This window comes from Cynara cardunculus (assembly GCF_001531365.2).
Source record: "Cynara cardunculus var. scolymus isolate 2C chromosome LG 12, CcrdV1, whole genome shotgun sequence".
NCBI classification, from domain to species: Eukaryota; Viridiplantae; Streptophyta; class Magnoliopsida; order Asterales; family Asteraceae; genus Cynara; species Cynara cardunculus.
Window position 1 is genome coordinate 11,023,603 of NC_037539.1, and position 16,385 is coordinate 11,039,987.

General features: G+C 36.1%; 1 protein-coding gene across 1 annotated transcript in view; it reads left to right on the plus strand.

Moving 5' to 3' along the window:
• The first annotated feature begins 3,030 nt into the window (after positions 1 to 3,030).
• The window catches only part of LOC112522877 (sodium/hydrogen exchanger 8), a 49,543-nt gene continuing 36,188 nt past the window's right edge, over positions 3,031 to 16,385 (plus strand). The window contains exons 1-7 of the mRNA XM_025132197.1: positions 3,031 to 3,466; positions 7,063 to 7,113; positions 7,407 to 7,498; positions 8,890 to 8,967; positions 9,045 to 9,202; positions 9,367 to 9,468; positions 9,540 to 9,657. Coding sequence (XP_024987965.1) covers positions 3,262 to 3,466; positions 7,063 to 7,113; positions 7,407 to 7,498; positions 8,890 to 8,967; positions 9,045 to 9,202; positions 9,367 to 9,468; positions 9,540 to 9,657 — 804 coding nt within the window. The 5' untranslated portion in view covers positions 3,031 to 3,261. The remainder of the gene's footprint in view (positions 3,467 to 7,062; positions 7,114 to 7,406; positions 7,499 to 8,889; positions 8,968 to 9,044; positions 9,203 to 9,366; positions 9,469 to 9,539; positions 9,658 to 16,385) is intronic.

Below are 16,385 nucleotides of genomic sequence, written 5' to 3' on the forward strand. Positions count from 1 at the left end.
TGCAAGAGAATAGGACACGTTGCAAAGGATTGTAGAGCTGGAGAAGCGCGGGTCTGCTTTGAGTGTGGAAGCCCAAATAATTTCCGAAGAGCTTGTCCAAAGAGAAATCAAAGGCCCTACACAACTCAAGCACAACCAAYCAATCAAGGGAACCAAGGGGGTCAGGCACGAGGACGGGTGTTCGAAATTAGGGTAGAAGAAGCAAGACGAAACCCTGATGTAGTCACAGGTACGTTTCTCCTAAACAATCATCTTGCATCYRTACTTTTTGATTCTGGAGCAGATAGGAGTTATGTATCGCTAGATTTTAGACCAAAGATAAAAATAAGACCCCAAAAGTTGAACGAAGTTCATATAATAGAATATGATAATGGACAGAAAGTTAAGGTCAGAGATGTGATCAAGAACTGCACTTTTAACTTAGAAGGAACAAATTTTAGAATAGACCTAATCCCAATCRAAATAGGAAGTTTTGATTTAATTGTGGGTATGGATTGGTTGTCCGAAAACCGAGCCGAAATTTGTTGTGCTGAAAAGAAGATTCGTATACCACTGTCAGAAGGAAAAATACTCGAATACTCTTAGTTTATTCGTTGGTTGGTATTTTTATGTTTTAGCCGATAACTTTTGACATTGGTTGAAAACGAGCTCCATTTTACGTTCAATTACTCATAAAAACAGTTTAGTTTTCTATTTTGTAGCATTTGGTTTTGGAATAAGGGATTATTTATTTCAAACTCTAAACTAATATGTCGTCAACTAATCTATACTATATTATAAAGCATTTGACAAAAAAATTTAAAACCATTTTTTATGCATGAAGTACTGTATATTAATACATATTACTTAAAATTCAATATTACAAGTAAATTATACGTAAGCACAACTTATCAAAGCTCAATGTTTAAATTCGTGTAACTAACTGCGGATAAACATAATGAAATAGAAGATAAATATCTTATTTTAAAATATAAAAATTCTAAAATATAATTAGATAATTATCGATTTCTAACAAAATAATTAATTATTATCTTTAAAAGAAAATTATATTTATTAAATCAAATATGAATTACTTCGTTATTGAACCTAATAAAAAATTGAATTAAAAAATTACACAAAAAATATGAATTTTAAATAGTTCATTTGATACTAATATCGATATATTTTTATAAAAATTATATGATATCTTCAGTTTTATATTTTATTAAAAAATAATAACATCATCGCTTTTTCAAAATCACATAAAACCATATTATAACAACTACTGAGATAAAAAATAAAATTAAATATTAAAATCAAAATGTATCTTGCTGCATTACACGAGTACCCTTATAATATTCTGAATGAGTTCAAAACCTTTTATTTGAAGAAATAGTATCTTGATAGTTGGTGGCACCTTCGTTTAGGTATTATAAATGGTAGAAATTATAACCATTTATTTGTTCAAATAAAAGTTCAAAGACTTAAATATTTAAAATATGAAAGTCTAATGAATTTTTTTTCATGATTTTATAACATTAACCGGTATTATAGGTCAAAAGGATATATTTAATTTACTTTACAAAGTCCATTTATTATTATTTTTTATCTAAATACTTAATTATTCAAAATAAAAAAAATATTAAGTTCTTTTTAAAGAAAATTGTATCCAAATAAAATAAACTTTGGGTCAATTTCTATTTTGGAAACCAACTTTTAAAATATTCATTATTTTCTGTTTTTTTTTTATACTAGAAAAATGAAAACAAAAACAAAAACCAGAATGAAAGGTTTTATGATAGATCCATAAGAAGACGAGTTGAGAATAACAGAAATGAATCGGCTTGGATTGCAGTAACTTGATGAACCGGCCACCAATGACATCACTAGAAGAAGATGGGAGATAAGTCGACGATGAGGATGGATCCCAATCTTAGGGGGTGTTTGGGATTGCTTATTTGAAACAACTTTTCTACAAAAACACTTATCAACTTATTATAATTCAGAAGAGTTTAATTTCTTCAAAAATTTCTTATTACCGGTTTGGCACCGGTATAAGTTATTTTATCCAAACACTCAAAACTACTTATTACCGGTGCCACACCGGAATAAGTCAATAATTTGTTTTATAAGCATATGACAAACACCCCCTTAGAAGCTTGAAGAAAAAAGAGTCCAAGAAAGAGTTTGGTTCCGATGAGAATGAGAGTTAATGTGAGAAACGTAAGAAAAGATCTCCACATTTGGTATGCACATGAGTTAGTTTGAGATTAAATGTGATCAAGGGCCCATATGCCTTTCTCACCTTAACTCTGTTTCTCGCTCGATCCTTTACCATCCAAGAAAAGGGTTTGATAGCCGACGCTGAAGCCATTGCCATCATAGAAAAATGGGTTTTTAAATAAGATAGTTTATATAGAACTTTGATGTTTATATTACGTTTTAAAAAACAATAGAGTTTGATACATATATCTCTATTTTATGGAAGAAAACGAGGTTTTAGATTTTTCTTACTTGAATTTGGTTTCTTTAAGAATTAGAAAGAATAAATAAATTACATTTAAATTTATGAAGGAGAAAGTTCATATTATTAGAAGATGTTAATGTTTACATTATCAAATCAAATGATACCTTGTTAAGGATTCAACCGATTATTTGAAAAAAAAATCTATAAGAATGTTAACCATAACGGTGGTGCTTGATTGGTTTGAGCTTGACTCTAAAGGTCAAAAGTATCAGGAGGTCTCAGGTTCAAATCCAAGAAGAAATAAACATCATCTTGTGGCCACGGAGGTTCAAATACGGTGACTTTAGACTATCTGCAAAGCAGGTGATCGCATTGAAATTAGTCAGCTCACATAATGGGTTGTATATTCAGGTTAATCAAAAAATAAATAAAAATCTACAAGAATGTTTTGAAAATTCATTCTAATGCGATATTTGTTGTTTATGTTTATCCCTTTTTTCAATCAATCATTCAATCTAAAAGAAGGTAACAGATATTTTATATATTCCTTCAAAAGAAAAGGACAAAATATTATATATTACATGTAGAGTAGAGATATCAAAGTTTGTAATTTAAAACCTAAGATTTGTTTTTTTTTTGGAGAAAGACACAAGGAATCTAATCGCATGATCTTTGGTTCACCATCCTTAATTTATGCTCACTTTAGTTAAGCATCTCATCAGAATCGCTGTTGGCAATAATCCCATGATCTTTGGTTCACCATCCTTGATTTATACTCACTTTAGTTAAGCATCTCGTCAAAATCGCTGTTGGCAATGGAATCTGTGGTGGAAAAATGGCCAAACGTGATAATAGCGGCGGAGGAGGGTGATTCGGAGTCCTCTTCGAATCCTACAGACGCGGTGTTGTTCGTGGGGATCTCGTTAGTGTTGGGAATTGCATCGAGGCATGTACTTAGAGGAACTAGAGTTCCTTATACAGTTGCTCTGCTTGTTCTTGGCATCGCCATGGGATCATTAGGTTCGTCTAATTTGTCAATTTCTGTCTTAAAGTAGGGTATTTTAATTATGATTCTGCAATTTGACTTCACTTTTGATATTTGTGGTCTAACTGAATTACAACCCTACACTATCTCCAGCTGAGATCATGAGCTTTTTCACCTTTTTCAAAATTTTCATTTCTAACCTTTTTCAAAATTTTCATCTCTTGTTTCCTTTTCTGTATTGAGCTGATCTACTGTCCTACGCACTTCATGGTTCCTTTCCTCAAACCGAAGGTTGCAGCTGAAAGGTGTTGTTATCAGATTCCGCCTAAAGTTGTATTCCAAATTGACTTAAATTTGACCACTAATGATCAATCAATCACTCGAACAGGAAAGACGAACTTCAGAAAAGTCAACTGTCCGGTGTTAACTAGTGCTCATGAAATAGGATGGATCTAATCATCAATAAAACATGACAATCAATAATAAACCAAAATCAAGCAAAGAGAGATAGAAAAGACACGGAAAACACAAATCAGTAAAATCATGACTATATGATCGTTCTTGGTATAAGATTGAACAAGGAAACAACAAATGGTGCTTTTACAAATAAAAAACCGTCGCTTAGATATTTTATCAAACAGGTGGTGGGTAGTTTTTGGTTAAGAGAGAGCAGAAAATAAGAAGAAAACAACACGTTGGAGAAAAAAGTTCTTATCCTCAATGAACAACTTTTAACATTTGGCAAACAAATCCTTGAATTTCCTGTTTTTGCCACTTTTCTCTACTGAATAAAATATCTGGTGGATTTAAGGCATTTCCTACATAGACTTTAAATTCTCCAAATGTAAACAAAACCCATAACAGAAAAGTCTTCAACAAACGATCAAATATAAAGATAAGAGAATTCCTCAAATACGTAAATATGAAACAACCACCTTCACCAAAAGCCTCTAAGATCTCAATCACAATGAATAGCCTCGACCAAGTCCAACCAATGCTCAAACTTGGTCACTGTTAGTGCCTTCATCATCATGCCGGTTGGGTTATCGTGTACTAATCTTGCTCAAGAAACCTGAGAAATAATATCAGATACAAATTAATAGCAGATGTCAATGGGTTTTTCTCTCGTGAAACATCAAATCCCTTCAAGAAAGTGGCACTTTGGCTGTCACACTATATCATACACTTCCAAAGCATCACTATGCTCCCGAAATAACCCTTTCAACCATATTCATTCCTTAATTGCTTATGTTACCACCATGTATTTAGCTTTATTTGTTGACAAAGCAACCGTAGGCTTCAAACAAGCATTCCAGCAAAGGGCACAATCTCCAACCGTGAAGACATAAACAACAATTGACCAATAACTTCTCTTGTCAAGGTCTATGGCATAATCTGAATCAAGATAGCTAATATCACTATTCTCAGATCCCCCAAAGCTGTAGACAAATATTGGGTGAACCCTGCAAATAATTGAAAATCCATTGTACGGCTTTCCAATGGTCCTTTCCTTAGTCTGCCATTTATCTACTTGCCATGCTAACAGCATAGGACATATGTGGGCGTGTACATATCGTAGGAAATATTAAGGACCGAACAACACTAGAATAAAGGACTTTTGCCATATACAAAAATCTTATCTGACGTAGGACTAAAGACGGACGATAGCCTAAACTGGGTGGCAAGGGGTATCAAGATAGGCTTTGCATGGTGCATATTGAAGCGTTGAAGTATGATACGATCTTAAGTTAAATTCTTCGAGTGAGTGCCAACTCCAGAATTAACAGGAAGGAGCAGAGTAGAGAGATAGAAGACAAGGAATTTCCAGCATAAAAGACATAACTTACATTCCCTTTTTCCTCCCTTTTACATGGTTATGACAACTAAGGGAAAACCATAAATGGTTTCCGGACATGGTTACTTTCCTACAACTGAGATTACCACTCAACATGTAAAACTACCACAACTACTTAACCATATGCAACACCTGCTACTTTGACTATTTGTTTAACTACATAGTTATTCGGCTGGAACGACAAGCCGGTTGCGCCTCTGGCTCGCTTGAGCTGTGAGTTGCCACTGGACTTGTGAATTCTTGAGCTGCCATATCAAAGTACCTTTACTATGTACCTTGTTTGACTAAGGTACAACTTGCTTTTTCGTGTCTTCCAATTTCCACTACCAAAATGTTTCTTCGCAACCCCCAAGTCTTTCTATGTCAAACTCTACATTCAGTTGATCCTTAACCTTTTGAATCCCTCTTTACATCTAGCTACTAGCAGTATATCATTTACATACAAAAGTGGGTACAACATTCACTCATAGTTCCTGTAGTTATGACTGGCCAGAAAGAGTCGTACCTTTTGTACCATTGCCGTAGAGATTGCTTGAGGCCGTAAAGAGACTTCTTTAGAGAACATAGTTTTTTTTACCCATAGGCCACAACAATCAAAACCTTCAGGTTGTTGCATATATATGTTCTCCTCAAGCTTATCATTCAAAAAATTAGTGGCATCATGTTGTTCAAGCTCATAGTCATTAGTTGCAACAACAATACTAAGTAATTAACAACACATGAATAAATATCAGTATAGTCGGCATATGGGATTTTAATATATTCTTTTGCAAGTATGTGTGCCTTATAACTATGTCCTATAAAATTTGCAACGTTTGACTCAAAAAACGGTTTCATAATTTTTTTGATTATCAGTTAGATGTTTAAAGTACTTCTCAATAGCTACAAAATATATTTAATCTTGCGCACCAAAACAGACTTGTTACTAACACATGTAACACTCAATGTTGGCATTCAATATTTTGATGTCAATAACAATAATATGAAAATAAGACGTCTACAATATGTGTATGTATATATCTATACTATATTATAAAACATTTGACAAAAACTCTTAAAAATCACTTTTTATGCATTAAGTATTGTTTATTAATGCATATTACCTAAAACTCAAGATTACAAGTAGATTGTGCGTAAGTACAACTTATTAAAGCTTCATATCTGAATTCGTGTAACTAACTGCAGATAAACATTATCGAATGCATGATAAATATCTCATTTTAAATATAAAAAATCTAAATATAATTAGGATAATCATTAAGTTCTAACAGAATACTTAATTATTATCTTTATAAAATGTTATAAAACCAAAAATAAATTATTTCATTATTAAACTTAAATTAAATTATAATAAAAATAAAGTAAAGAAATTACATAAAAAATGAGAACTTTTAGATGGTTGATTTGATACTAACATTGATATATTTTTTTTCAAAATTTTATTTTATTCAAAAATAAAATCATTATTGCTTTCTTAAAAACACATAAAATCGTATTATAACATCGACATAGACAAAGAATAAAATAAAACATTAAAATTGAGATGTATCTCGCTGCATTGCACGAGTACCCTTCTAGTATATATATAGTGGCTTTGTCACTGAAAGGGGGTGACACTTTTGCAGCCCGCCGATTGATGCACCTGGGGTAATTCGCTGGGCAGCATACAAGTGTGGTCATCAAGTGTTGAAAGCATCATATGTTGTTGATGTGAGGTGTTGCATAGCTTTCCTACTATTGTGTTCTTTCCTAAGTCAAAAACTCTTTATTCTGCAGAATACGGAACAAGCCATCGGTTAGGGAAGGTTGGTGATGGAATACGGATCTGTAAGTTGACTTAGAATCTTCTGTTGAGATGAGCCTAAAATCATGAACAGTTCCCGCTGAATTGTCCCAGTGGTATTCGAATACGGGCACCATCCACCTGCCTCTGGGACAACGCGATTTTCCTCCCCCATGATGGCTTTGGGACCGTTGTGGTGGGGGCGCTCAGAGTGGCATATATTCTTTTTTGAAATTATGCACAGCCTTCCTCTGACGACTGACATGCTTGCACTTGGAAAATCCTTTGTATACTATACTGTCGGCTGCTGTAAGTCACATATATGGTTCATGTGCAGGGGCAAATATTGATCCAGATCTTCTATTAGCTGTTTTTCTCCCTGCTCTTCTTTTTGAAAGTTCATTTTCAATGGAGGTGCACCAAATAAAGGTTGATTTCTATGCTTCATTGTCTTACTCAACCCCCATAAAGCCGAAGAGTCGTGTTAGTTAAACCACGATGCATCGGGTTTTGTTGATTATTGAAATTACTTGAATAGTACATTGAAAACATTATTTTATTGTTATATAAGAATATTTATAATTAGTGATCCAAGATATTCCTGTTTAATCATTTTGAAGTGACAGAGAATGGGACTAGTTATTGTTAATATCAATGATATAGTTATTGTATCACACTTGAATTTGAATATATGGAATTCCACTCAAGCAGATCATTTGGATCCTGATACTAGATAATGGAAGTTCCTTTCTAAACGCCTTCTTGTGATCAAATGTCTTACACGAAGACTGATATATTTGTTTTATTTTAATTTGTGTATAACTGCGAACAGTCCTCGACGGGATTCAACGTTCAACTTGCATTCAGATCCTTGTGAGCAACAAACCTAGGTGCTTCTCTATTAAAGTGGCTGCTAAGAAGACATCCTTGGCATGAAGATGCATCAAGGATCTATGCTAATAAGTTGGTAACATAGAAGTTTCGCTTAAAGAAGTAAGTTTACAAAAAAATAAAAATGGCAGGATACATTTGATCATAAAGCAGCCTTAGGAACCTGCACAGTTTCCATTTTCATCCATCTAACAGATTGGCAGCGACAGAAATACACTAGATATGATAAATCCTGTATGTATTTTCCAATGGTTGTCATCCAGTCAACAACAACATCAACCTTATTAGCCATGAGTCATTAGTGGTTGGCTACAAATAGAAATCCAAGTAGAATGTGTGATGAGGTGAAATCCAATACAAATTACAAGAAAGTCAACCCTCTAGGGTTCTAGGCATAATAATAGCATTCTTTCCGGACCCTTCTATTAAAAACCCACTTCTTTATTATGTACGTGCCACACAGATATCCCTTCACTACTTCCTCATTTTGATGTTGATCGTACTCCATATATGCTAATGGTGTCTTCTTGGTAGAAGCGTCAACTTCTAGATCATGCAATTGAAGAATCTACATTGGATATGGCTGAATCAGCTCAACTAATCTTATCTCAGCATCTGGTAGACCTGTGACTGTTTTATAATGGTTGTAATGTTAGCATTTGTATGGATTTACACTTAATTTTCAGATTGTCTGGATGAAACATCTTTTGATATATGATCATGCATTATAAATTCTTTAATTATTGACTTAATGATACATGTTCTGGATGAAGCGTTTTTGATAATATAATCAAGCATTATAAATTTTATTGACATTACTATAGTGGTATGTGTTTCTAACAATTTCTCAGTCATTTTGTTAAAAGGTATTCTTATTAATGTAAGATTATTGGTTTCTCATAACAAAACCCACCTTCATCTCTTCACAGAAATGCATGGCACAAATGATAATTCTTGCTGGGCCTGGGGTTCTAATATCCACATTCATTCTGGGCTCAGCTTTGAAGGTTTGCTAACATATATCATTTTTGGGATTTCTGTTTGGCGTGTAATTTTCTATATTCTAAAATAGACGCAACCGCAGCTAATTTTTCCATATGACTGGAGCTGGAAAACATCATTTCTGCTTGGAGGACTTCTAAGTGCTACTGATCCTGTTGCTGTGGTTGCTTTGTTAAAAGAGCTTGGTGCAAGCAAAAAACTAAGTACTATTATTGAAGGAGAATCATTAATGAATGATGGGTATCAATTCTCTGTTGCTCTTTTAGCTTCTTAATCAAGACATTTGATCCTTTCTTTGGATCTCATGTAATAAAAGTTTCTATGATATAGAAATTAAGTTTCAGTTATTGTCCATGTTCGGTTTAGCTACATGCTTAAATATAAACTGTATTCTGTATATTCAGGACTGCAATTGTTGTCTATACACTCTTTTTCCGAATGGTGACTGGATCAAGCTTCAGCTGGGAGACCATCATAAAATTCTTAGCAACAGTATCTCTTGGAGCGTAGGTGTTGTACCTTCAGTTTATAGTATAGCGACTATAGTTGGTTTGATAAAATTATTTCTTTGATCCAGTGTAGGAATGGGTGTTGCATTTGGTCTGGTGTCATATTTGTGGCTTGGATATATTTTCAATGATACGGTGATAGAAATTACATTGACTGTTGCTGTAAGCTACCTTGCTTATTTCACGGTATGTAACCTCTTACACTCACAAAGGTACATTTAATACTGATATACATTGCATGACATGTCTTCTCCAGGAAGAAAATTGTTGATGGGATTAGTGGCAAGAAGGTGCCCATAATTTGTGCATCTTTCCATCTGATTATTGGATTCTCTATTTAATGTTAAGATCATAGGTTTAATTGTTCCCCTTATTCTTCCTACTAAGTGCTAACCATTTGTTTATGCAATATTGGCTGTTCCATCTCAACAAGAATCATCTGGTTGATACTCGATTTTGCACTTGAGCATGATAATTTGTTAGGTTGAGGTTTCATGTTAGTAAACAAAGTTGTGGAGTTGTGATTTGTATAGCTTTGACTTATGAGTTTGCATTGAGGTAATGCCATAGATGAAATGAGAAGTGTTAATGAGTGCTTTCTTATTTATTTACCGGTCTGTGCCCACCAGAATGAAGGTGGTTGGTACTTCATGTGAACCCCCATCCATAGAAGTTTGTGTTCGCTCAAGAGATAAGGTTGCTGGCATCTTGACCAAGGCCAATGCAAAAATCACAGGGTTAGCTCTATATGTGACAAATTGGGGATGCTCGGCTTATGTGCTTGAACTTGAGGAGTGTTGGATATAAACCTATTTCCAACTTTTCTTTGTATTTTATATAGGGTTAAGATTTCCTTTTGGCCGGGCCATGGATATGTACTTTGCTAAATAAAATTATGGTTTAATTGCAAATAATGGCAGACAACTTTGTTCCAATTTCTAATCTGGAAAGTTGAAAATAAGGAAGAAAAGATTTTAACTTTGCAAAAGGTTTTCATTTAGGGTAATTGAACCAAGCTGGTTGCCATTCTTTGCATTTCATTAGGACCAACAAATGGCAACCAACTTGTTCATCCTTATCCCTTAGTGAAACTTTTTGCAAAGTTTGAACCCTTCTCTTGGTAATTTTCAAATTTAGGTGACTAAATTTGAAATACGCAAAAGTTGGTTACCAATCATCATATTTAACCCTTAAATTATGTACTGTTGATCCTCAATTATTGCAGTTCTCGTCCTACAAGTCCAACTTGTACATTATATGGTCACGGTTTTCCCTCAGCAGCAGTTATCAGCTTTCAACCTAAATCATATCATGGTAGAGTTAGGTCTTGGAAGAGAGTCGCTTCGGTTGGTGATGGCACTTCGTTTGTGGGGGAGGCTGTACTCTTGAACCACCATGTGCTTCCGTTTTTCTTAGTGTTCATTGATATGCTTGCCATTGAGATTCTGTCTTGTCTCCTTTGATAAAAAGCCACTGCTGCCACTGCCAACCATGAAGCCAGCCTCTTTTCTACCATGCTCGTACTTCAACTTGTTAAGATCTGAACTCAGGGATGATTGCGGCACAGTAATTAAGAGCCAAATGAGTGAACAAAATGAGAGGAACCTACTAGCAATTTGAGAGGCTAGTCTGTTGGAAATATTAAGAAAATATCAGAGAAGTTTATTGAAGGATCAATGCCTTATTAACTGAAGACTGCCTCAATATATAGGCTTACAGGACTGGAAAAAAGAGACGTTAGAGACTAAACAGAAAATAGCTAAAAAGAAGGAAAAAAATCTGCTGATACTCCTAACGACCAAGTAAAACTTTGAATCATTCAACATTCCCCCTTGATTCAAAAGTGTCAACTCCTATTTGTGCTCGGAGGTCTTCAAACTTAGCTTGAGGTAACGCTTTGGTGAACATGTCTGCCAATTGTTGTCTTGATCTGCAAAGCTCATCTCTAATCTGTTCTTCAGCTACCAATTCCCGAATAAAGTGATGTTTAATCTTTATGTGCTTCGTTCTTCCATGCAAAATTGGATTTCTCGTAAGTGCTACTGCTGATTTGTTGTCACGTAGCAGTTGTGTTGGATACTTTTGCTCTTGATTCAAGTCTTCAAGTAATCTTCTTATCCAAACTACCTGACATGCTGCTACAGTGGCTGCCACATACTCAGCTTCTGTAGACGACAAAGCTACGGTTGGTTGTTTCTTGGAGACCCAAACAACAGGCCCTGATCCAAGAAGGATACAATTTCCTGTTGTACTTCTCCCATCTTCTTCTGAGCTTGCCCAGTCACTCTCCGAGTATCCCTTGAGCTGAAATTCTGCTTGAGTTTTGTACCAGATCCCCAAGCCTAATGTAGCTGCTACATACCTTAGTATTCTTGTGGCTGCACCTAAGTGTTGCTTGCTAGGACAATGCATGAATCTAGAAACCAATCCGACTGAATATGCTAAGTCTGGTTTGGTGTGAGTGAGATAGATCAACCGCCCTACTAGGCTTCTGAATTTTCTCGCATCTGTTAATCCTGTGCCATCATCAATCATGAGTTTCTCACCCACATTCATCGGAGTCCCAACCATTTTGCAACCCACCATGCCAACACTCTTCAAGATGTCTGAGGCATATTTATGTTGAGATATAAATATGCCTCTCTTGGTTTGCTTGACCTCCAATCCAAGGAAGTATCTCAACTCCTCTAAAATAAGTCATTTCGAATTTGCCTGTCATGGCTTTTCTAAATTCTGAAATGAGATTTAGGGAGGATCCTGTGTATATCATGTCATCTATATATAGACTTACCACCACAATATCTTTTAAACCTTGCTTCTTTACAAATAGTGTCGGCTCATTTGGACTTCTCTCAAATCCATTTGTAAGAAAGAATTCATTTATCTTGCTATAACTAGCCCGAAGAGCTTGCTTCAAGCCATAAAGAGCTTTCTCAAGCTTATATACTTTATGTTCCTCTCCACATACTTCAAAACATTCATGTTGTTGTACATAAACCTCCTCCTTTAGTTCCCCGTTGAAGAATGCAGATTTTACGTCAAACTGTAAAACCTGCCATTGCATTTGTGCTGCGAGTGAGAGGATAACTTTTACCGTTTCAAACCTTGCCGCCGGTGAAACGTTTCTTCAAAATCTACCCCTTGTTTTTGTGCATATTCGCATGCCACCAATCTCGCCTTGTGCTTCTGTATTGTTCCATCTGAATGCACCTTTGTCTTGAAAACCCATTTTAGACTGATTGCCTTCTTCTCCTTTGGTAATTCAACTAGCTTCCAAGTCTTATTCTTCTCAATAGCATTAATTTCTTCTTGCATAGCTTGTTTCCAAACATCTTCTTTTATGGCATCTTCTACAGTTGTTGGATCACTAGCAAGCATGACAAAGTCATCTCCTTTTCCTTCAACTGGGAAATGACGCTTCGGAATCAAGCTACGCTCACTTCGTCTTACCGGTACTTCTTCACTGTTTCTGTCATCTAGAGAGGCTTCAAAATCACTACTTTGAGATGATTCTACATTTTCGTTGCTCGAAGAGGAATCTGTGTTGTTGCAACTTGAAGGAGTACCTTGAGGTTGAGGATTGACTAACGGCTCTTTGTGTGTGCCTTCCTCATCGTTATGCTTGTACTCCATGCTTCCTGCTCACTAAATTGCACATCTCTACTGATCACCATAGATTTTTCATTTGGATCAAATAGTTTATATGCTTTGGATTTAGTGGAATACCCCACGAAAATGTACTTCTTTGCCTTTTGATCAAGCTTATGTCTTCCTGATGGAATCAAAACATAACATATGCAACCAAAAATGCGAAGATGACTAACCGATGGTTTGAACTCGTACCAGGCCTCGAATGGAGTCATATTCCATACTGCTTTTGTAGGTGACAGATTCAGCAGGTAGACAGCAGTAGCGACCGATTCAGCCCATAATTCATCATCTAGTCCTTTGGCTTTGATCATTGAACGAGCCATTTCTTGTATAGTTCTGTTCTTTCGCTCCGCTATACCATTTTGTTGAGGGGTATAGGGAGCCGTAAGCTCTCTCTTGATTCCATGTTCTTCACAGTAATTGTTGAACTCCTTAGAAATGAACTCTCCCCCTCTATCGGTTCTGAGTACCTTAATTTTTTCACCACTTTGATTTTCTGTTAAAGCTTTGAATTTCTTAAAGAAACCAAATGTTTCTGATTTATGTGCGAGAAAATAAACCCAACTCAATCTTGAAAAATCATCGATAAAGAGTAGAAAGTATTTCCTACCTCCAAGTGAAGCGGTTTTCATAGGTCCACATATGTCTGCATGGACCAACTGTAACTTAATCTCGGCTCTTTTTGCTTGTCCAATAGGAAACGAAGACCTTGTTTGCTTCCCCAACGCACATCCTTCGCAAAGGCGGTTCACATCTTTGACTGTAGGTAAACCTTTCACCATCTCTTTAGCCGCAAGTAGCTGTAATCCATTGATATATAAGTGACCATAACGTTGATGCCACAACGTTGTAACATCAGTTTTGCCGCTCATCATCATTCCGTAGTCCCTGTTGCTAGAGAAGTCTAGTGGAAACATCCTGTTTTCTGTCTTTAGTGATTTAAACAAAACATCTCCTGTTTTGTTTTTAATGACACAAGAATCGTTATCAAATAGTACTAAGAAACCAAATTGGAGAAGTTGACCCACACTTGACAGATTGTGAGCAAGACCTGGTGCATAGTTGACATTCTGAATTGTTTTTACCTTTTCATTGACTTTGACTGCAATTGTTTCTTTTCCTTCAATTTTCACCTGCTTATCATCTCCCAATCTTACCTTAGATTTATGAGTTCCATCCAAGTCCTTAAACTTGCTTTTGTCACATGTTACATGGTTTGAACAAGCACTATCTACGAACCAGACTTCATTTGAGATGGTTTGAAGACTTACATAAGTCATGAACAGACAATCATCTTCCTCTTCTACATATTGTGCTTGCTTCTCCTTGTACCAACAGTCACTTTCTTTATGACCATATTTTTTTGCAGTTGGTGCATTGGACAGTGGTCATCCTTCCACGCCCTCTTCCTCGGAATGCAGCTCTTCCTCCGCCTCGATTGTACCACGAACTTGTTTGTTCACCTTGCACTTGAAAAACTTGTTCCTCTTCACTTGTTGTGGATCTGTTGATTCTTGTTTCATGAGCTTGAAGAGACCCCATGAGTTCATCTACGGAGAACTTGGAGAGATCTTTCGATTCTTCAATGGCTGCGACTACATGATCGAACTTTGGAGTCAAGCTTCGTAGTATCTTGGCCACCACAGTTTCATCTGTCACTTTGTCGCCATATGCTCTCATTTGACTGACAACGGACGAAACCCTTGCGAGATATGCTTGTATAGTTTCATTGCTTTTCATGTTGGCGGTTTTGAAATCCCTTCATAGAAACTGTAATATTACAGTAATAACTTTTCCTGATCCTTGATATTCATTCTTAAGTACATTCCACGCCTCTTTTGCTGTAGAGGCTGATGAAAAGATAGATTCGTCTACTGCTTGTTGGATGAGGAATAAGGCTTTAGCATCTTTCTTGTAACTTTCTTTGTTAGTTGCATCGTCACCTTCAAGAACTCCGTTCTCTACCAAATCCCATAGATCTTGAGATCGAAATAAAGTTTTCATTTTTATGCTCCAAAACTCGTAAGAATCCCCTTTGAATACGGGGATCTGGGGTTGTGAGACGTTTATGGTTGCACTGTTTGCTGCCATCTTACTGCTGAAGACGGAAAACCTGGGTTACAACCTGGCTCTGATACCAGAATGTTGGAAATATTAAGAAAATATCAGAGAAGTTTATTGAAGGATCGATGCCTTATTAACTGAAGACTGCCTCAATATATAGGCTTACAAGATTGGAAAAAAGAGACGTTAGAGACTAAATAGAAAATAGCTAAAAAGAAGGAAAAAAAATCTGCTGATACTCCTAATGACCAAGTAAAACTTTGAATCATTCAACATGGTCTCTCCTACAAGATAAGGCTAATATTATGCATACCCTACTATGGCTACTGCCTATTATTTATACTAGCCCAAAATCGAAAATTACCCATTTCACTCTTCCCTGACCGGATAGCTGGCATCCTCCTTTTACTCCTAAGATGGTCCTCTCCTTAGTTAGCCGACGTGGCTTTTTTGTTCCTCCTGCTAAAAGTGAATCTAAGGGGTAGGTGCATAACACAGCTCCTTTTCGCTTCCAATATGCGCTCCAAATCCTCGCCATCGCCTGCTTGTCCTTCACTGCTGCTCCTGTGCCCCAGTTACGTGGTAACCTTTGGTTGAAACCTCCGTGATAGTACAGCCTCCTGCTGTTAACAGATGATATCTGCTGCTCCAGCAATCACCTGCCTCTAGATGATTTCCTCGTCCTTTCACTACAGTTTGATTGCAATGCTTAGTCGCCTGAGCTCAAGTGGACTCATAAACCAAACTCTTTTTTGATTTGGAGCTGCTCAAATGCCAAATCCCTTGGATATTTTAGAATGGCCGCCTGTTTGCTACTAGCATCGTTAACTGTTGTACCGACTCTCTCTGTTGCTTGCTCATCGTATTCATTTATGAACCAACCCATTCACACCTTCATCTGAACCAGTCTGTCCTCATCTACCACTGGCATGTTATATGTTACCATCATGGCATTTCCTACTGATGCTTTCTGTTCTGCATGTGACTGATGCGGGACTTCGTTGTAGCTTCTGAAGTTTCAGGGATTAATTTGGATGCCTCAAAATTCCAAGGGCCATTCTGGAAATTTCAGAAACTTTAGAGCCATTTCATAACCTTTTGGTAATGAACTCTATATTCAGAAAAAGTTCCACTGATGATAAAAAGAATCATGCTCCTTTGATGGGTTTATTTTGATAATGCACATTCACTTTCATGCA